The sequence below is a fragment of the Urocitellus parryii genome, chromosome 9 (genome assembly GCF_045843805.1).
Source record: "Urocitellus parryii isolate mUroPar1 chromosome 9, mUroPar1.hap1, whole genome shotgun sequence".
NCBI classification, from domain to species: Eukaryota; Metazoa; Chordata; class Mammalia; order Rodentia; family Sciuridae; genus Urocitellus; species Urocitellus parryii.
This window is the reverse complement of record NC_135539.1, coordinates 96,019,279-96,040,840: the sequence shown is the minus strand read 5'-3', so window position 1 is coordinate 96,040,840 and position 21,562 is coordinate 96,019,279. Positions and strand designations below refer to the sequence as shown.

Here is a 21,562-nt window from a genome sequence, read left to right as displayed (position 1 = left end):
CAATAACCAAATTATGAGATAAACCCAGATGCCCATCAATAGATGAATGGCTCAAGAAAATGTGCTGTGTGCATACACAAACACACACACACAACAGAGTTTTACTCAACCCTAAAGAAGAATGAAATAATGGTATTTGCTAGTAAATGGATGGAGATGAAGAAAATCATTCTAAGTGAATTAAGCCAAACTGAGAAAATCAAAAGCCAAATGTTTTCTCTCATGTGTGGAAGCTACAGCAAAATGAGGGAAAATGTTGCAGGGAAGAAGACTGAATACATAAAGATATAAGGCAGATCAGTAGAGTAGAAGAACAAGAGGTGGGGAGGAAGAAGGGAAAGGGATTGAAATATGGAATGAATTTAACAACAGCATGTCATATACATATATAAATGTACCAAAATGAATTTCACCTGTTTATATATAATAGAAAGTATCAATAAAAAATAAATAAATAGTTGGGCATGGTGGCACACACCTATAACCCCAGTGACTCAAGAGGCTAAGGCAGAAGGACTGCAAGTTCAAAGCCAGCATCAGCAATTTAGTGAGGCCCTTAGCAACGTAGTGAGACCCCGTCTCAAAATAAAACTAAAAAATGGACTGGAGATATAGCTCAGTGGTTAAGCACCCCTGGATTCAATCTCTGGCACCAAAAATGAATGAATGAATGAATGAATAAATAAAATATTAATAGAGAAGAGGAGAGAGATTAGGGGGAGGGAGGAGGGATGCAAAGGGGCAGATGGGAATTAAAATCAAATTCCTGGTGGTGGAATGTGATGGACATCATTATCCAAAGTACATGTACAAAGAATTGAATTGGGTGTCAACATACTTTATATATAAACAGAGATATGAAAAATTGTGGTGTATTTGTGTAATAAGAATTGCAATGCAAAAAAAAGTATGTGTATAAAGGCATGAATTGGCATGAACATATTCTATACAAAGATATGAAAAACTGTACTTTATGTGTAGTAAGAATTGTAATGCATTCCGCTGTCATGTATTTAAAAAATAATAATAAAATCACTAAAAAAAAAAAAAATCAAATTCCTTCCTTGCATGTATTTTGTCAAAATGAACTCAAATACTATGTATAATTATAAAGCTCTAATTAAAAAAAAATGTGTATTCCAAGTGTTCTGCCAGCAAAACAACTTTCTGAGCACTAACAGAGAAAAACAATCTCATAGAATCTAGGCAATAATACTGTGGTTTACTGTAGCTTATAAAAAAGCTTTCTAAGGTTTTATTTCAACCTATGAACCAAAAAGGAATTGCTAAAATTTAAATATTCCTTTACTAAGATGTACATAAACTAAACTGTAAACAAATGCTGTGAGTTTTTAGACTCATCTGTGTGATGTTCTTCTTTCTTACCTGGCCTATTAGTGGCTGCCATAATAAAAACCTGCTGACGTGCTTCCAGACCATCCATCTCTGTAAGCAGCTGATTCACCACCCGAACACTTGCACCTGTCTAAAAAATAAATAAATAAATAAAGTTGCTCTGCTTCCTAATTATCATATCATGAGCTGCTTTCCTCATGACACAATAAACCCCTTATGTCATGATGTTCTGCCTCACCTGGGGCCCAGAGCAATGGAGTTGGCTGTCTACAGACTGAGATCTCTGAAACCCTGCCCTAGGGCACACCTCTCATACACTGATGAATAATGTCAGAGATTGTGGACATTTGGCTGTGTTCCTGATCTTATTGAAAATGCCTCTATTGTTTCCTCATGGAATAAAACACTGGTTTTAGAACTAAGATGAACAGTGTGATTTACTTACTATTGACACTCTCACACTGAATCCCATCAGAGAGGCCAAGGCTTTATGACCTTGGAAATAACACGAGCTATCACTGTAGTACTTCTAGCCTCAAACCAAGGAATGTATATTTTGGGGTTTATCAGCAGCATAAGACAGAATTGTTCTTAGATGTATTTCTAAGCATATCTCTTTTCATAACCCTCAAAATTCTCACTGCAAAGAGCACAGAAATATACAAATAGAAGGAAAAAAAATTTAAATAGCCAACCAACCATTTAAACATTGTGGTAACTGAAATATGAACTCTCATAATATAAAAGAATAACTTTGTTGGGAAGCTTATAGAAGAAGATTCATAAGACTTCATCATAAAATTATTTCTATTTTCCTGTGCCTTTTCTCTGTCTCTAGGGAGGACAGACCATTTTCTGCATGGAGATAGGATGGTGGGAGAACAATGGATGGTGGGAAATCCTAGAACATCCTAACTTCTGAGATGTAAATCATACAGCTGATACAATTCCAGAGATCATTCCTGCCATACAGATATTGTTTGCAAAATCTCTACTAATACAAAAGCCATGCTTTCTATCCAAAGACTATACCAATAAAAGTGTAGCTGTAAGTAAAGTTAGTTTTCAACTTTAAAAAAGAAAGAATAGTTTCATTGGCCCTCAATACAAAGAAAGAACAACAACTTTTCTGTACAAAATAATACATTTGCTAATCTGAATGAAGGCTTTTGCTGACATATAATAATGGCTGTGCACAGTGGCAAGTGCCTATAGTCCCAGCTATGCTGGGGGCAGGGCTGAGGCAGGAAGACCACTTGAGACCAAGAGTTGGGGCCAGCCTGGGCAATATATTGAGACTTTTTCTCCTTAACTGGACCCAGTAGTTTATGCTCACCTGGAATACCAGCTGTAATCCCAGATACTAGGGAAGCTAAAGCAGGAAGATGGCAACTTCAGAGCCAGCTTGGGCAATTTAGTGAGACCCTGTCTCACAATGAAAAATAAAAAGGGCTGGGATATAGCTCAATCCTCAGTTTTAAGAGAGAAAGAGAACAATGACCACTTCCTCAGGAGTCAATATATGGCAACACTGTATAAAACAGGTTGTAATCAGTGGACTCCCTAGCAGTCTTGTTATTATTCACAGGCTAGATGAGGAAACAGAAGCTTAGAGAATTTGTCCAAAGTCTCATCACTAGATAAGGGGAGAGATAAAACTTATTCAAAGATCTAACAGGCACAATAAATGTATTTGGGCAAAAGTAAACTCAGCTTCTGAACTCCAGATTCCCCAGTACCTCACATGTTCTAAATCTTTCAACACAATACAGAGAGGAGCATATAGGGCACTAAAGCTTTTTCCTCTTTTTCTTGAAGCAAACAGCAGTAAGGCGATTCAGGGCAATAATCCAAGAGAAAGGTTAAGGGAAAAAATCACCTAAACATAGAAACAAATAAACAACAATAACAACAACAACAACAACAACAAAACATGTACAATGGAGGAAACGAGAAAAAATGGTGCTGTTTCATTTTGTCAGTACTGCTTTTTTTCAATATAACTTATGCACACAGGTGGTAGCTGGTTTAACCACTGATTATTCTAGAAGGAAATATTTGGTAAGCCTGCTTTTCATTCATTCCTTGGTGACATAATAATTAAAATATTAATAGAGTCATAATCCAGACTCAAAAATATTAAGTGGTACTAGGTAAGAATAAAACCTAACATTGTCCTTTTTAAAAAATTTTCCCTATTTTTTTTATTGGTGCATTATGACTATACATAATGGTGAGATTTGTTGTTACATATTCATAGGTACACACAATATAACTTGGCAAGTATCATTCCCTAGTATTTTCCTTTTCCCTCTCTTCTTCCCTCCCAACATTGTTCTTCTTAAGCAAGAGAAAAATATCAGAATCAATATACAATGGGCTGGGGTTGTAACTCGGTGGTAGAGCACTTGTCTAGCACTCGTGAGGCACTGAGTTCTATCCTCAGCACCACATAAATTTTTTAAAAATAAAGGTATTGTGTCCATCTACAACTAAAAAAAAAAAACCCTTAAAAAAGAATCAATATAAAAATGGTTGATAGTTTATTAAAATTATTATATTCTATAGAAAAAAATTAAGATAAATGAAAAGACTGGGTTATGGTTATCAGTACACATAACTGGACAAAGGACTAACACCATTATACATAAAAAGCTCCAATAAATTGCCAGGTACCAGTGGCAAATATCTATAATCCTAGCGACACAAGAGGTTACAGCAAGAAGATCACAAGTTTGAGGTCAGCCCAGCTTCAGCAATTTAATGAGACCCTAAGTAAATTACAAAGACCATCTCAAAATAAAAAGTAGAAAGAACTGAAGATGTAACTCAGTGGTAAATTGCCACTGGGTTCAATCTTTAATACCAAAACAAAAAGCTCTAATAAATCAACTTTTAAAAATTCCAGGGCTGGGGTTGGGGATGTGGCTCAAGCGGTAGCGCGCTCGCCTGGCATGCGTGCGGCCCGGGTTTGATCCTCAGCACCACATACAAAAAAACAAAGATGTTGTGTCCGCCGAAAACTAAAAAATAAATATTAAAAAAAAAAAAAAATTCCAGGGCTGAAGTAGTAGCTCAATGGTAGAGCACTTGCCTACCACTAGGTATGTGAGGTACTGGGTTCGATTCTCAGCACCACATATAAATAAGTAAAAATAAATAAATAAAATTCCATCAACAACTAAAAAATAATTCCAATAGCAAAAGGGTCAAAAGATATAATAATAAGATTAATTTATAGAAGATGAAATACAAATTTATTGAAAATTATTAACCTCCCTGGTAATCAGGGACATGCATACTAAAGTTTAGTGTTTTGCCAATAAAACTGACAAAAAATAAAGATCCTTTGTTGAAAAAAGTATGGGGAATGGTTATTTTCACGCAACAGTTGATTGGCATATGTGACTGTAGTTTTGTGAAAGATGACAAAATATTTGTTATATTTTAAAATTTAACTCATATACATCTTCAACCATGATTTACACTTCTCAAACTCCATCACACATATTCATACATGTATACACAAATATATAATACAAACATTTAATAGTTCTATCTATAAAAGAAACAACTACCCATGTAAATGTCTAAAATAATTAAGTATATTCTATAATAAAGTTATTAAGTACATAGGAAAATAATCAAAAAGTGAATTTATGGAAAAGGTTCTAGTTAAGGATATGTTTATCCTTAACACTGAATAATTAGCAGAAGCAACCTCCAAGAAAAGCAATAAGGAGAACAGAAAGAAAGGACTTCTTCCCTGCTCCCCACTTCTGTTTTTGGTAATGGGGATCAAACCATGGGGCACTTTACCATGGAGCTACCTCTCCAGCCCATTTTATTTTATTTTGAGACAGGGTCTTGCTAAGTTGTTTAGGGTCTTGCTAAATTATTAAGCTGGCCTCAAACTTGCCCTCCTCATGCCTTAGCCCCTTGAGTTGCTGAGATTACAGGCATGCACCACTGGCATCTATCTGACTTTTACTCTCCCGACAAGGTTGTTACAAGTATGTATTCATGTATAATTAATAAAATTAAAAAGGAATACATTCAAACTTGAAATGTTTTTAGAATCCCTTCAGGGGGAAATGTTGAAAAAGCAACCATATACATCAGAGTATAGAAATGTATGACAGCAGATATCCAAGAGATAACCTAGAAATTAGAAATCCTAATTTACACTTTATGTGGCTACAGAACTCTTTTGAGAATAGTAATTGCCAATAAACCTTTCCAAATTTAGATTTACCAGCTGGTAACAGCTGCAAACCATTGAAAAGCAATGGACAAATGAAATATTTATTTACACTAAAAGAGCAAAGAATAAACAGGAGCAAAATCCAGAGCAAGTCAAGCCCTAACCAGCTGGACATATAACAGGGAACCATGAAAAAACTATAAGATGACCTGTTATGGTACTGATGATTATTGAATGAGGAGACAAAATTGTTACATGAGTCAAAATCATATTAGTCAACTTTTGTTTTTCCAACTTTTGAATGCTTTTGAAGATTTTTAGTGAAATGAGGTATTTAATGTTTCACAATCTAAGAACACACAGAATAACTATTTGAAATTAAATCACAAAGATGTCCCAGGTTTTAGAAGGGCAGTCACCTCCTCAGTGATCATGAAATAAATGTACTTATTAATAGTTGTTTGCTATGTTTCAAAAGGTTATATATTCTTATTCTATGTTTTACTAAGCTTCAAATTCTTAAATTATAGTACTCCTGATAACAAGTGTTTCCTCTACTCTCTGTAGCGAAGTGTGTAAGAACTGTGATTCAGTGTGGTTTACACAAGTAGTATTCAATGCAGGTCACTTATCTTCCCCAGATGGTAATGGTGTTCGGTCTTAAAAATTAATAATGAGGGGGCTGGGGATGTGCCTCAAGCGGTAGCGCGCTAGCCTGGCATGCGTGCAGCCCAGGTTCGATCCTCAGCACCACATATAAACAAAGATGTTGTGTCCGCCAAAAAAACTAAAAAATAAATATTAAAAAAAAATTCTCTCTTTCTCTAAAAAAAAATAAAAGAACTATTGCCTTTTCTTTAAAAAAAATTAATAATGAGACACTATTTTAAGTGTATGACGTCTTAAATTATATGTTGTCTCAAGAACCAATATAACTGAAGAGTACCATAATTACAAGATTCAAGGCAAAGTATCCAAGGCTACTATCACTTCCATTCCCAACTACTCATTTGTGTGAATTGGGATTACTATACACTGTGCAACCAAAAGAATATACATCATAGGGAAAAAAATTATTATGGAATATAACTGTTATCTCTAAGCTCTGATTTCAAATTACTACGTTTCTTCATTTAAAGAATTGTAATGTTCCGAAGTAATGACTTCATAAAAAGTACCTGACTTGGAAACTAAAAAATATTTATGGTATGTAAAAGAAAAAATCTGCAAACCAACAATCTATGATACTTACCTCTTGGTCTGATCTTCGAGGACATAAAGCATCTACTTCATCAAAGAATATCACACAGGGTGCTGAGTTCTTAGCACGCTGAAAAACCTGTCGTACAGCACGTTCACTTTCACCAACATACTAAACATACACAAAAAGAAAATAAAATGCAGCACTGTTCAACTTGGGGTTTGGGCCAAATGATAGTAAAAGTAGTTACAAATGACACTGCTCCAAAAAAATTGTTCAAAAAAATTATTAGACTAAACATATGTAAATGTTGATATTAAACCACTGTTGACCTATAAAAATAACCAAATTCATAAAGTTCAACTTCTTACTAAAATTAACTGTTATTTAAGTTTATTAGGAATTTCCTCATTCATAAAATGAAGACTAGGTAGGATGCAAGGTTTTCTCTAGCTCAAAAAATCCTTTGTATTCTACTGAACTTTAGAAGTGATTTCCTATGCTTTGCGCATATAAAATACCCAGCAATAATTTTCATTAATTCAACAGGATTTTAAATACCCAAGTCAATGACTGTTCTATTCTTTAAAAAAAAAAAATATATATATATATATATATATATATATATATATATATATATATCTTAGTTGGACACAATATCTTTATTTATTTATTTTTATGTGGTGCTGAAGATCGAACCCAGGGACTCGCATGTGCAAGGCGAGCACTCTACCACTGAGCCACGACCCCAGCCCTCTATTCTTTTTTTTTTTTTTTAAGTCAGAGAGAGAGAGAATTTTAATATTTATTCTTTAGTTTTCAGCGGACACACATCTTTTTTTTTTTTGTATGTGGTGCTGAGGATCGAACCCGGGCCGCACGCATGCCAGGCGAGCGCGCTACTACTTGAGCCACATCCCCAGCCCTCTATTCTTATTTCTATACATCTTGCTAAAAAAGGGGAAAAGATGTCCTATAGCAACAGAGGAGTCAGTGAATCAGCTAGGCTTCTCACAGGTTTCACAACGTCTTAGTGTATGTTAAAACTAAATCAAAATATAAAGATAAAGAAATAAGGCTGGGGATATGGCTCAAGCAGTAGCGCACTCGCCTGGCATGCGTGCGGCCGGGGTTCCATCCTCAGCACCACATACAAACAAAGATGTTGTGTCCGCCGAAAAAACTAAAAAATAAATATTAAAATTCTCTCTCTTAAAAAAAAAAAAAAAGACATAGAGCAATTCACAAATAGCAATAATATTTAGACTAATTAATATACAAGTTATACGTAAGTATATGATTTCAGTTTTTAGTTAGACATAAGAACTTGTTCTTGTACAACCATAAGAATGGGAAGTTATACTCCAATCTATGTATGATATGTCAAAATACACTCTACGTTATGTATAACTAAAAAGAACAAATAAAAAAGTAAGAGGAAAATAAAGAACTTGTTCTCATAGGGCTACGAGGTACCTCAGTGGTAGAGTACTTGGGTTCAGTCCCCAGGATCATTATTAAAAAAAAAAAAAAAAAGCAACAGCAGCCTATAAGTCAAATACCATTAATTTCTTCTTTGTCTGTATATATTACAAACATTGAATGAGAGTTTTATACTTATATAGGAATGGACTAGAAATAGCAAATTCAAAGTCTCTTAAATTTGAGGCATAAACTGCTTAAATGTAGAAAGAAGATGTCACTTTAGTGACTTCTTTCCCTGAAGTACTTTTATTTACTAATACTTAACTTATTTGAGTCACACAAGAACAGGATAGGGAAGCATATCAGGAACCAGACAACCTGGGTTCAAATCTCAGTTCTACTATCGTCCTTCCTAGCTGCCACCCTTTGGCAAGATACATTGCATCAGCATACCGAGGTTTCCTTATTCAGAACAAAGAATAATTCATCTCACAGGATTTTTCAAGAATGATAAATGTGAAGCATATGACAAATACTTGGTGCTAGGTAAACACATAAATGTCAATAACTAATAAATTATTTCTCTCTGTAGGTATGAGGATTCAGGGTCAGAGAGGTTATCAGATTCAATCAAGAAAGCATTTATGGGTTGGGGTTGTGGCTCAGTGGTAGGGTACTCACCTAGCACATGCAAGGCATTGGGTTCGAGTTTTAGTACCACATAAAGAATAAATAAAATAAAGATTTTTAAAAAAAAAATCATTAAAAAAAAAAGCATTTATACACTCCTAGTAGTGAGGAAAGCTAAATCATCTCATTCCTATAGCAGTGATTAAGATCTGAGGGGGTTTCATACTGTAATCTTCCCAATTAAAATAATGGCTAATGCCAATGACTTACCATATTTAGTAATTCAGGGCCTTTGACTGATATAAAATTCAGTCCAGACTCATTTGCCACAGCCTAGAAGAGGAAACAAAAAGACATCACCAAAAAGACAAAAACTCAAAAGAGTAATAATAATTTGGCTTTAACTGTATTTCTTCCTTTTTATAGTTGCTTATTTCTCATCAGAAGGAAAAGAGAAAAAATGGGAAAAGGAAAAATACAAAAGGAAAACCAAAGAAAGTAAATATTAGCCTACAACTTTCTAAGAAGTGCTAAGACAACTATAAATCAAATGGGAATAACAAAAATATTTATGTATATATTGTTTGTATAAACATGCTTTACGACACTGTAAATAAAAGTATTTAGAGTCCTAGCTTAGAATGTCAGTGAGATCTCAAGCTTTGCACTTAAGAAATGCCTTGTGCAATGAAAGCAATCACCCATGAATCTACAAACCAAAATATAGAAAAACCTCAGTATGATCCCAGCTACTCAAGGGACTGAGAAAGTAACACCACAAGCTCTATGTCAGACTCGGCAACTTGGCAAGACGCTGTCTCAAAATAAAAATAAAAGAGTTGGGGGCATAGCACAGTGGTACATCCCTGAGTTCAATCCCCTGTATCATGATTAAAAACAAACAAACAAAACAAAACAAAACAAAACCCTTAGAATCAGTCTTTACTGAGAAACACATATGTGTAGAAGAATCTAAGAATAAATAAAACTGGAATAAATCACTCACTGCAACTTCAAAATGACCACGAAACAGTTCTTTTCTATTCCTAGATCCTGGAATCTAAAATCTGAGCTCCAGATCTATATTAAACATATTCAGCATCTCTACTCGAATCACACAAGTATTCAAACCTATCATTTACACAATAGAAATCCTGGTTTTTTCTCTCCCAATTTCCTCCAAAACTCACCTGCAAACTCTTATACCTCATCTTAGTAAATACAATTTTTGGGCCAAACCCTTGGTATTCCCCTGGGCTCATGTCTTGCTTGTCATGTTACCCCAACTATCTGTTAGTTCTATTAGCCATAATGCTAAAATATACGTGGGTCTGATACATTTTCTACATCTCTACATCACCACCCTCATCTAGACCACCCACCATCCTTTCTTGCTGGAACAGATTAGAAAACCCTTAACTGGTTTTCTTTCATTCTTGCTTTCCTCCAATCTATTTACTACACAGCAGTTAAGAGTACTCTGGTAAAGAGCTGGGCTTGATGGTGCATGCCTGTAATCCCAACAGCTCACGAGACTGGGGCAGGAAGATCCTGAGTTCAAAGTCAGCCTCAGCAACTCAGCAAGACCCTAAGCAACTCAGTGAGACTCTATCTCTAAATAAAATATAAAAAAGAGCTGGAGATGTGGCTCAGTGCCCCTGGGTTTAATTCCTGGTACAAAAAAAAAAAAAAGAAAAGAAAAGAAAAAAAGAGTGCTCTAGTAAAAATGCAAATAAGACCATATTATTTTACTACATGCCCCATTCATCTTCAATTACAATTTGAAATATTTACCATGGCTCCTGAGCTTGCATCTTGGGACATGACATCTCCTTAGTCTAACTACTTATTCCTTCCCTGTTTCTCAAACTCACCAAGTCCTTAACCATCTTACGGCTTCTATAACTGTTCTTCCTTCTATCTGAAAAATTATTCCCCTACTTTGCCTGCCTCTTTATGCTGGTTCTTTCACGCTGTTAAATGTCACCATTTATTGAACACCATTATCTAAAGTAGCTACCAATCATTATATCACAACACTATTTCCATAATAACTTAGTGAACCTAAAATTTTATTGTTCTACTTGTTTACTGTTATTCTCTTCCAAGTAGACAGCAAATTTCATTAGAAAAGTCATCTTAACTAGTTTATCCCTAGTACCTCAAACAATTTCTGACAAAGAACAGGATTAACAGATTCCTGGTGAACCAATGACAGGCATGAATGCTTTGCTATACAAACGCTGTTCAATACATGGATTATCTACATCTCTCAATCCTTCTCTTGTCTTCTGCCAGTTTCATAACTTTCCTCTTGCTCAAAACTATAAGTAAAACAGGATACACATCTAGCAACTCATGCATAGTAGGTTTTCAACATCTATATGTCAGCTAACTCGGGTTAAAACCATTGAAACCCCAAATAGTTCCTGATATTGATGGAAATCTGTTCTAAATGAAATATAGTAAACAAAAATGTTTTTCACTATGATGAATTCTGCACTATGGTGTCAGCAGGTCTTTGCTTCCATGTTATATATCTCCAGACAACTAAATGGTTCGTACTATTTATTCTCTTTTCTATTTCCCTTTCATCACTCATTAATTTCCAGGGTGCTGGCTCCAGCAATTGCATGTCTTTATTTTATGCTATTTACTTACTTACACATGCTGATGCTTTGGAAAACTGTATCATTTTATTGTTAAGACTATCCAAGCACTAAAAATGTAGAACAGGCTTGGTGGCACATACCTATACTCCCAGTGGCTTGGGTGGGTAAGGCAGGAGGATTGCAAATTCAAAGCCAGCCTCAGCAAATTAGTGAGGCCCTAAGCAACTCAGCAAGACTCTGTCTCTAAATAAAATATTAAAAAGGGCTGGGGACATGGCTCAGTGATTAAGCACCCCTGGATTCAATCCCTGGTACCAACAAAAATAATAATAATAATGATGTGTAACTATATTGACATGGGAAGATATTCAGAAAATATTGCTAAATGAGAAAAGCATATCTAAAAAACTTCTATTTGTAAAAAACAATATATATTATCTTTTATACACTCTTTAGATATGTATGTATAAAAAAATATGTGGAAGGACTGACACCAAAAGGAAACAGTAGTTGGTAGTAGGTATTAGTGGAAGAACTATAAACAATGCTTTTCCCGTTTATTTATTTATATTTCCTTCTATGAATAAAAATTTTAAAAATAACTTATAAGATACATACAGGATTATAGTAAAATACTTACCTACACCATAGTAGAAAACAAGGTTGGCTATAAACTACAGTTATGTAAAAATACTTACTAAAAAGCTAGAATAGATGAGGTACAATGGCACACACCTATAATTCTGCCATTGGGGAGGCTGAACAGGAGGATTGCAAGTTAGAGGCTAGCCTAGACAACATGGTGAGACAGTCTCAAAATAAATGATAAGGATATAGTATACCCAATATCCCCCTGCAAAATACTAGAATATTATACACAGAAATATGATAAATGATGTGTGAAAACTGGTGAGGTTATAATTGATTTAAACATTTTCTTTCTTTTTTAAAAAAATATTTATATTTTAGTTTTAGGTGGACACAATATCTTTATTTTATTTTTATGTGGTGCTGAGAATCGAATCTAGTGCCTCATGCATGCTAGGCAAGCACGCTACCACTTGAGCCACATCCCCAGCCCCCAACATTTTTCATAGATTTAACTTTTGTAAAACTTCCCTGAGAAAAGTTACCATCTTTGCTAAAATGAATTTCTAACAGAAATTATGCAAAAGATTTATCTCATGGTAACATTTAAAGTTAAATTCATACCATACCTTTGCCAGCAGAGTTTTCCCACAGCCAGGAGGACCAGCAAGAAGGACTCCTGCTGGAGTCACCAATCCAAGAGCTTTGAACTGGTCTGGGTTACGTACTGGTGCCTGGAAAGAGTAATGAAGAGACCCATGACAGCTTTCCCTTTAATACTACATGTTCAAATTCACCTCCAGACATGTATTTTCTTCAACAATGACTATGAGGCCTGAAGATAAGAGCAATATCTGGCTTAACTGTTTCAAACATGAGTTTCATTATGATAAACAGAAAAGTTATTACTCTTGAGAAATTTTCACTTAAGTGTTACATTCTAAGAATATTTTATAAATAAAGATACAATATTTCAACTGGCTCACGCCTATAATCATAGCTACTCAGAAGGCCAACACAGAAGGATCTTAAGCTCAAGGCTAGCCTGGGCAAATTAGTGAGATCCTATCTCAAATTAAAAAGAAAAAGTCCTGGGGATATAAATTAGTAGTAGAGCGCCCGTCTAGAGTGTGCCAAGGGCAGAGCACCATGGCAGAAGACATCAAGAATGCGCCTTTTTACGCATAAACTTGACATCTTTTTATGTTACCAGTCACTGTTTTTTCCTCTTCTATGAAATGTATATTCATTTTCCTATTGGTTCATGTGTCTTTTTATTATTGTTTTAAAATTATACAAAATACTAACTTTTTTTTGTTTTAACCAATGTGTTAGAAATCTATATTCTAGTTTGTAAATGCCCCTGACCTAGGCACAGTGGTACACACATGTAATCCCAGGTACTCAGAGGAGGCTAAGGCCAGAAGAGCATAAGTTTGAGGTCAGTCTCAACAGCTTAGCAAGATTTCTCTCATAAAAAGGGTTGAGGATGTAGCTCACAAATAGAATACTATTGGGTTCAATCCCAATACTCAGAAAACACAGAAAATGAATACCCCTTGTGACAGCCACTTCCCCGCACAGAACCTCACCAGGAACTGCTGGCAGAACTACCTGAATTTCTACTGCCGTGATAAGGGAGTGATAACATGATTTCTGTATGAGTGGTACCAAAACTTGTGCAAGTCCCTCTGCCCTCCTGGGGTCTCAACCTGAGATAACTGCCAGACACAAAGTTGTTTCCTGGGAAAATATGAACTGGCTCCATCCCACTGCCCCTATCCTCTTACCTTTACAGGTGGTAAAGGTGTTCATGGTGATCCCTACCCTGGGACCATGAATCAGAATTTAACTAATAATAAAACTCATTGGAAAAGTAGGAAAAAAGAAAGAGAACATATAATCCAAGTCACTTCAGACATACAACCTGGTTAACATGCATGTAGCTTTATTTCCCTCAACTTATCAAACATACCAATAGCATTTAGCAGCTGATATACCTACCAATATTGCCATCGTGAGCTCTTCTCTAATATCTTCTAGGGCACCAATATCTGCCCATGTCACATTTGGGACAGTGACAAAGCCTTCTCTTTTGGCAGAGGGTTGGACTGAAGCTAGAGCCACAATGAAATCATTCAATTCAATGCACAGTCCTTGCATTTGCTCCTTTGAAAGGGGATCTTGGTCTCTTAATAACCCCAGAAGCCTTTGCAATTCATCCTTAAAAGGAACAACAGGGGTGGGGGGTGGAGGGAATATGTTATAAGGTTTTGTCACAGTTTGTTAAAAAGTTACAAATTATACTTTTAAAAATTATTACTCCAATATTCTGTAAGAAAGTCATAAATAACTTTCTCACTTTGACAGAGACATGTTCATTTATTCTAAACAGATCAAGTAAAGGTAAATCAACTATAATCAAATATAAGAATAACTTCCATGTACTATACTAGGGTTAGATATAGCAATCACAAGCAGTTGGCAAATATCCATTTCACCAATCATGATATTTCCCATTTCATTTATAAATATTCATGAAGCAACTAAATTTTGATGAAATTAAAGCAAAGTTATTTACTCTGGTGACAGTATAATTTCATTATATAGTTCCCTGATGTTTTATCAACTAAATATAGAGCAGACTATTTTCCTAGTATTATGAATCTTGAACTTCAATGGCAGGATTCTTGATTTGGAAAAGTACATGAAAGGATAAATGTAAAAAAAAAATGAGTAAATCTAAAGAATTCAATTTTTAAAATTCTAACTTTGAGTGGGGTGCAGTGGTGCACACCTGTAATCCCAATGGCTTAGGAGGCTGAGGCAAGAGGATCATGAATTTGAAGCCAACCTCAGCAACTTAATGATGCCTTGAGCAACTTAGAGAGACCCTGTCTCAAAACAAACAAACAAAAAAGAGCTGGAGATGTGGTTCACTCATGAGTTCAATCCAGGGTACAAAAAAAAAAAAATCTAACTTTGAGATAAAAAATCCTAACTAATATGCAATACTATAAAAAGAATGAACTTGTTGTGATTTTTAACAAAAACAATGTTAATTTCAAATATGCAAGGGAAAAAACAAATGATTTAAATAGGAAAGGCCTGGATTTAAGTCTCTGCTTTACAAAGCAGAGGTTATGTAGCCTGGGGCAAGTCATAACACATTAAGCTTAGTGTCTTGGATGATAAAATAAGGAAAATAATATTTTCTTCACAAGATTATACAGATCAAATTATATGTAGAAGTCATCTGTGCAAAGTATAAAAATGATATATATATTACACTAAGATTTTACTCAAAAGTGTAACACTGATCTTGAACTGATAAATATTCCTCTCATATTCACAAAATTGGTCTCCAGAGCTGACAGCAGCTAGAAACAAGGATTTGGTTATGTCAGAAAACTATCATTTCCACCTACCGAAAAGTTAACTAGGAAATATATGCCAATGTCCTAACATAAGCTGGCAAACTTTTTCTGCAAAGAACTAAATCTCATTTATACTAACACGTACTTGAATTTAATATAACACAAACATTTATAAGTACCTGAGTTTCACATGTGGGTTCAGTTCCCAATCTTTCTTCTTGGCCTCCTTCAGATGACAAACATTCAATCTCAGGATCTTTCTTCTGCTGTTCATGTAGCTTCATCAAGACCCTGTTGACTGCACACATAGCTGCCTCTCGGCAGAGTGCCATCAGATCAGCACCAACAAAGCCTGGCGTTAAGTGTGCTAAGTGACAAAAGTTAAAAGTCTCAGGAAGTCTTAGTTTTCGGCACAAAGTTTGAAGTATCCTATAGAAAGGACAAAGAACAAATTTCAGATTCATAACCTAACAGAAAAAAAAATTAATCAAATGTATTTATTTGAAGTCCTTTATCAGGTTAAATTCGGTAAATACTATCATAACAAGTAGTAAGATCAAGTAATTCCTTCATTTAACAAATGTTAAATCACTACTGCATGTCTGATATTATTCCAGAAAGAATTATAGTAGATATCTACTTGCTAAGAACTATCCTAAGTGTTGTGAGGAATACAAAGACTTTTAGAATATTTTTCTTTTAGAATTTTACAGTATAACAGAGGGAATAAGATAAATAACTTCTGGGGATACGTATAGAGTAGACTAAATGGGCATCTACCAGATATAAAAGCCTCCACACTCCAATAAAACATTACTTCTATTTATCAATAAAAGTTATCTTTTTTAAAATTATTTTTTTTAGTTGTAGGTGAAAACAATACCTTTATTTTATTTATTTATATGTGGTGCTGAGGATCTAACCCAGGGCCTCACATGTACTAGGCAAGCTCTCTACCACTAAGCCACAACCCCAAACTATAAAATGATATATATATTACAACTAAAAGTTATCTTTTTTTTTTTTAAGTTATAGGTGGAAATAATATCTTCGTTTTACTTTATGTGGTGCTGAGGATTGAACCAGAGCCTCGCATGCCAGGCAAGCACTCTACCTCTGAACCACAACCCAGCCCCTAAAAGTTATCTTTTTTTTTTTAATATTTATTTTTTTAGGTGTAGATGGACACAACACAATGCCTTTATTTTTATGTTGTGCTGAGGATCGAACCCGGGTCCTACCCATGCTAGGCGAGCGCTCTACTGCTGAGCCACAATCCCAGCCCCTTTAAAAGTTATCTTAACATATACTTTAACATCCAATTTTACATTAAAATAGTTTCTTTTCCAATTTTACCTTTATCAACTGTTCATTTCTTGTATTCACGTGTTAAAATTTTTGTTCAACCCAAGTGGCAAGATGGTATGTGTTAAATAATATCTGGACTCCTAGATAATTATTATTAAAAGAATATCTTGAACAACTTCTGATAAGACATACTAGATAAGAATTTAAAACCAGTAAAGACACTCAGGATGATAGATCTAAAGCCAGCTGCATGAGCCTGATACCAGTTCTGTCACTCTATATAACCTGGGTCACTTTTTGCCTCTGTGCCTTGATTTTCTCATTTGTTAAATATGCATTAATCATAGCACTTTCTCATAAGATTATTATTATAAATGCATACATGCAAAATACTTAGAAGAATGGTTGATTAACATTGTCCAATGTTAATTATTAATTATACACTGTGATGTTATATATTAAGTGGGATAAGTAAATGTAATGAAAAATTTTGAAACTTGTATGGGAGACTATTATTTTCAAATGTTAAGCAAATAGAGAATTATGAAAAATTATTTGGGATCATGCAAATAAACAAAATAGAAGCAGAAAAACATTACTGACAAATGAAAAATAATTTACTTAGATACTCTAAAAGACAGGAACCAAAAAGATTCCATTGTATACCTATTTCCAAAAGACATAAACCCAATTTGCTATTGGATAGGAGTACTAAGAAAATTTTACATGATATAAAAAAATGGCTAACAATATAAATAGCATCCTTTCTTAGTTATAATCTAAAGAGACAAGAACAAGGAAAGAAGCATAAACTCCACAGATAATCTATAGCCTTTACTTCCCCTAGTCTATTCTAGAACTACTACAGAAAATGTACATCAAGAAGAGTAAAGCAGGTGACATCACTATACCAGACCTTAAACTATACTACAGAGTAATAGTAACAAAAACAGCATGGTATTGGCACCAAAACAGACTGGTAGACCAATGGTACAGAATAGAGGACACAGAAACTAGCGTACAAAATTACAGTTACCTTATATTAGACAAAGGTGCCAAAAACATGCACTGGAGAAAAGATAGCATTTTCAAAAAGTGGTGCTGGGAAAACTGGAAATCCAGATGCAACAAAATGAAATTAAACCCCTATCTCTCACCATGCACAAAACTTAACTCAAAATGGATCAAGGACCTAGGAATTAAACCAGAGACTCTGCATCTAATAGAAGAAAAAGTAGGCCCTAATCTTCATCATGTGAGATTAGGCCCCAACTTCCTTAATAAGACTCCTATAGCACAAGAATTAAAACCAAGAATCAATAAATGGGATGGCATCAAACTAAAAGGTTTCTTCTCAGAAAAAGAAACAATCTGTGAGGTGAACAGAGAGCCTACATCCTGGGAACAAATCTTTAACCTTCACACATCATATAGAGCATTAATCTCTGCGGTATATAAAGAACTCAAAAAGCTAAGCACCAAAAAAAACCAAATAACCCAGTCAACAAATGGGCCAAGGACCTGAAACAGACACTTCTCAGAAGGAAAAAATGTTCATCATCTCTAGCAATTGGAGAAATGCAAATCAAAACCACTCTAAGATATCATCTCACTCCAGTCAGAATGGCAGCTATCATGAAGACAAACAACAATAAGTGTTGGCAAGGATGTGGGGGAAAAGGTACACTCATACATTGCTGGTGGGACTGCAAATTGGTGTAGCCAATATGGAAAGCAGTTTGGAGATTCCTTGGAAAGCTGGGAATGGAACCACCATTTGACACAGCTATCCCTCTCCTCAGATTACACCCAAAGACTTAAAAACAGCATACTACAGGGACACAGCCACATTAATGTTTATAGCAGCACAATTCACAATAGCTAAACTGTGGAGCCAACTTAGATGCCCCTCAGTGGGATGAATGGATTAAAAAAATGTGGCATATATACACAGTGGAATTTTACTCAGCAATAAAAGAGAATAAAATCATGTCATTTGTAGGTAAATGGATGGTGTTGGAGAAGATAATGCTAAGTGAAATTATTCAATCCCAAAAAAACAAATGCCAAATGTTTTCTATGATATAAGGAGGCTGACTCATAGTGGGGTGGGGTAGGGTGGGGGGGAATAGGAGGAATAGATGAATTCTAGATAGGGCAGAGGGGTAGGAGGTAAAGGGAGGGGGCAGGGGATTAGCAAGGATGGTGGAATGTGATGGACATCATTATCCAAAGTACATGTATGAAGACACAAATTGTGTGTCAACCTACTGTATATACAGAGATATGAAAAATTGTGGTATATATGTGTATGTAATAAGAATTGTAATGCAAAAAAAAACCCAAGTACATGTATAAAGACATGAATTGGCGTGAACATACTTTTATATAAAGATATGAAACATAACTACTCTATATGTGTATAAGAATTGTAATACATTCCGTTGTTGTGTATTTTAAAAAAATTAATTAAAAAAGGATATGTATATACGCATTATTTGTAAAGATATAGATATATATGTCTTGCTAAGTCACCCAGGTTGTTCCCTAATTCCTGGAAGCAATTCTCTAGCCTTAACTTCCTGAGTAGTTGAGACAAGTTGACACCATTGTGCCAAGCTTCTAATCTTTAGTTTTTCAGACAGGCTCTTGTTATTTTGTCCCAGGCTGGCTAGTCCATAATATTAAGAGGTCTTTCAGCTACTAACATTATCTCAGATGGCACTAAATAGAGAGGTGTTTTATACTGATATCAGATACTCCAGGAAACACATATTATGAGGGTCCTCGTATATGCACATTTTACTTTGACCTTCAGTCTTTTCATGTCGGCTCTAGCTGACGTGCTAAATACTAGAAACACCAAGAAAAGTTCAAAATATATGGATTTCTCAGCCTAGATGTCCATTAACAATAAATGAATAAAGAAAATGTGCTATATGGAATAATGGAGTTGTATTCAGCCTTAAAGTATGAAATTATGTCATTTATAGAAAAATAGAACTAGAGAATATTATATTAAGTAAAATATGCAAGACTCAGAAAGTCAACGGTCTTGTGTTTTCTCTCAGATGTGGAAGCTAAAGAGAAAAAGGGGAAAAAGAACACCTCAAAAAAAAAAAAAAAAAAAAAAACAGAAGATCAGTACAGTAGAGCAAGGGAAGCAGAGAGAAAAAGAGGAAGAAAAGGGGACATATTGTAGAATGAAATTGACCACATTATGCTATGTACATTTACGAATATATCACAATAAAACCCACTATTATGTATATTTATAATAAATCAAAAAATTTTAATTAGGTTTCCCAAATTAAATAATTGGTTTTATAATTTATTTAACAAGATGAATTTTAACTATATTTTTAAATAAACTTTTAGTTTACAAACTTATTGCAAAGACAGTTTAGAAAATTCTGTATACCCCAAACTCCTCTTTTATTACTAAGGATAGTTTTTAGAATTATTGGTCCAATATTTTATAGAATGTCCTTCAACTGGGATTTGTCTGATATTTTTCTCATGACTAGACTAGGCTAAGGTATTTTGGGAAGAAGACCACAGAGGTAAAGTGGCATTCTTATAATATCACATTAAGAACACATACTGATTTATCATTGTGGATGTAACTGCCTGGTTTGAGATAATGTTTGAAAGGTTTTCTGACTGCTGGGCCTGGCGGCACATGCCAATAACCCCAGCAACTCCACAGGTTGAGGCAGGAGGATCACAAGTTTAAGGGCAACCTCAGCCATTTAGTAAGACCTTGTCTCAAAATAAAAAATAAAAAGGGCTGTGATGTAGCTCAGTAGTAGAGTGCTTCTAGGTTCAATCCTCAGTTGGAGGAGTGGGGAGGATGAGAAGAGTAGAGAAGAGGTAAGGAGAGGCAAAGAAAGGCAAGGCAAAACAAGGCAAAAGGAAGCAAAGCAAAGGCAGGCCACTATAAAGTTACTCTTCCCTCCCAACCTTCCCAAACTATACTCTTTAAAAAGAAGTCACTATGAATAGCTTATAGTTAATAAGTAAGGAGTTATAAACCACATACTCCAAAGAGATGAATCTACAAAATTTATTTTAAATTCTTCTTCTTCTTCTTCTTTTTTGAGAGAGAGAGAGAGAGAGAGAGAGAGAGAGAGAGAGAGAGAAAGAGAGAATTTTAATATTTATTTTTTAGTTTTCAGTAGTCACAACATCTTTGTTTGTATGTGGTGCTGAGGATCAAACTCAGGCTGCACGCATGCCAGGCGAGCGAGCTACTGCTTGAGCCACATCCCCAGCCCCTATTTTAAATTCTTCTGAACCAGATATTCTCAATCACTTATTTATTTACTTATATCACTACAAACTAACAGACATTTGATTAACTATAATCCTGAACCACAAATTATAAAAGAGTATGGAGAGTGGTAAATGACCTAGAGAGGGAACCAAGTGAAAATTAACCTTCCACATAGAGATGCACTAATAAGACACAGATATTTGCTTGATGTAACTCCAACGACTCAGAACATGAGAAATCAATGTTAAACTACAGAAAGAAAAACCAAGGAAAGGAAATAAAAACACAAAAATTATCTGAAAATTGCAAAAGAAGTACCAAGGTGGCTAGGGATATAGCACAGTTGGAAAAGTGCTTGCCTTGCATGCACAAGGCTATGGGTTCAATCCCCAGCACCACAAATAGATAGATATCTATCTTTCAAATAGATAGACAGACAGACGGATAGATAAACTGTTCTCAAAAAGAAAAATTCATTAAGAAAAAAAATTAAGATCCCACATGCTCTGCACACTTTCAACCAACAGAACACCAGAAATTTGCTCTTGGATATAACTTAACCAGTTAAGGGATGCTCCAGGTTTG

At 34.9% G+C, this 21,562-nt stretch overlaps 1 protein-coding gene across 1 annotated transcript in view; it reads right to left on the bottom strand.

The window, feature by feature from the left end:
* Nvl (nuclear VCP like) overlaps positions 1–21,562 on the bottom strand; it is a 113,293-nt gene that overhangs the window by 49,378 nt on the left and 42,353 nt on the right. Inside the window, exons 13-18 of the mRNA XM_026407153.2 lie at positions 15,573–15,822; positions 14,021–14,239; positions 12,646–12,750; positions 9,087–9,149; positions 6,813–6,932; positions 1,387–1,486 (exon numbers count right to left, since the gene is read on the bottom strand). Of these exons, the coding sequence (XP_026262938.2) occupies positions 1,387–1,486; positions 6,813–6,932; positions 9,087–9,149; positions 12,646–12,750; positions 14,021–14,239; positions 15,573–15,822 (857 nt within the window). The remainder of the gene's footprint in view (positions 1–1,386; positions 1,487–6,812; positions 6,933–9,086; positions 9,150–12,645; positions 12,751–14,020; positions 14,240–15,572; positions 15,823–21,562) is intronic.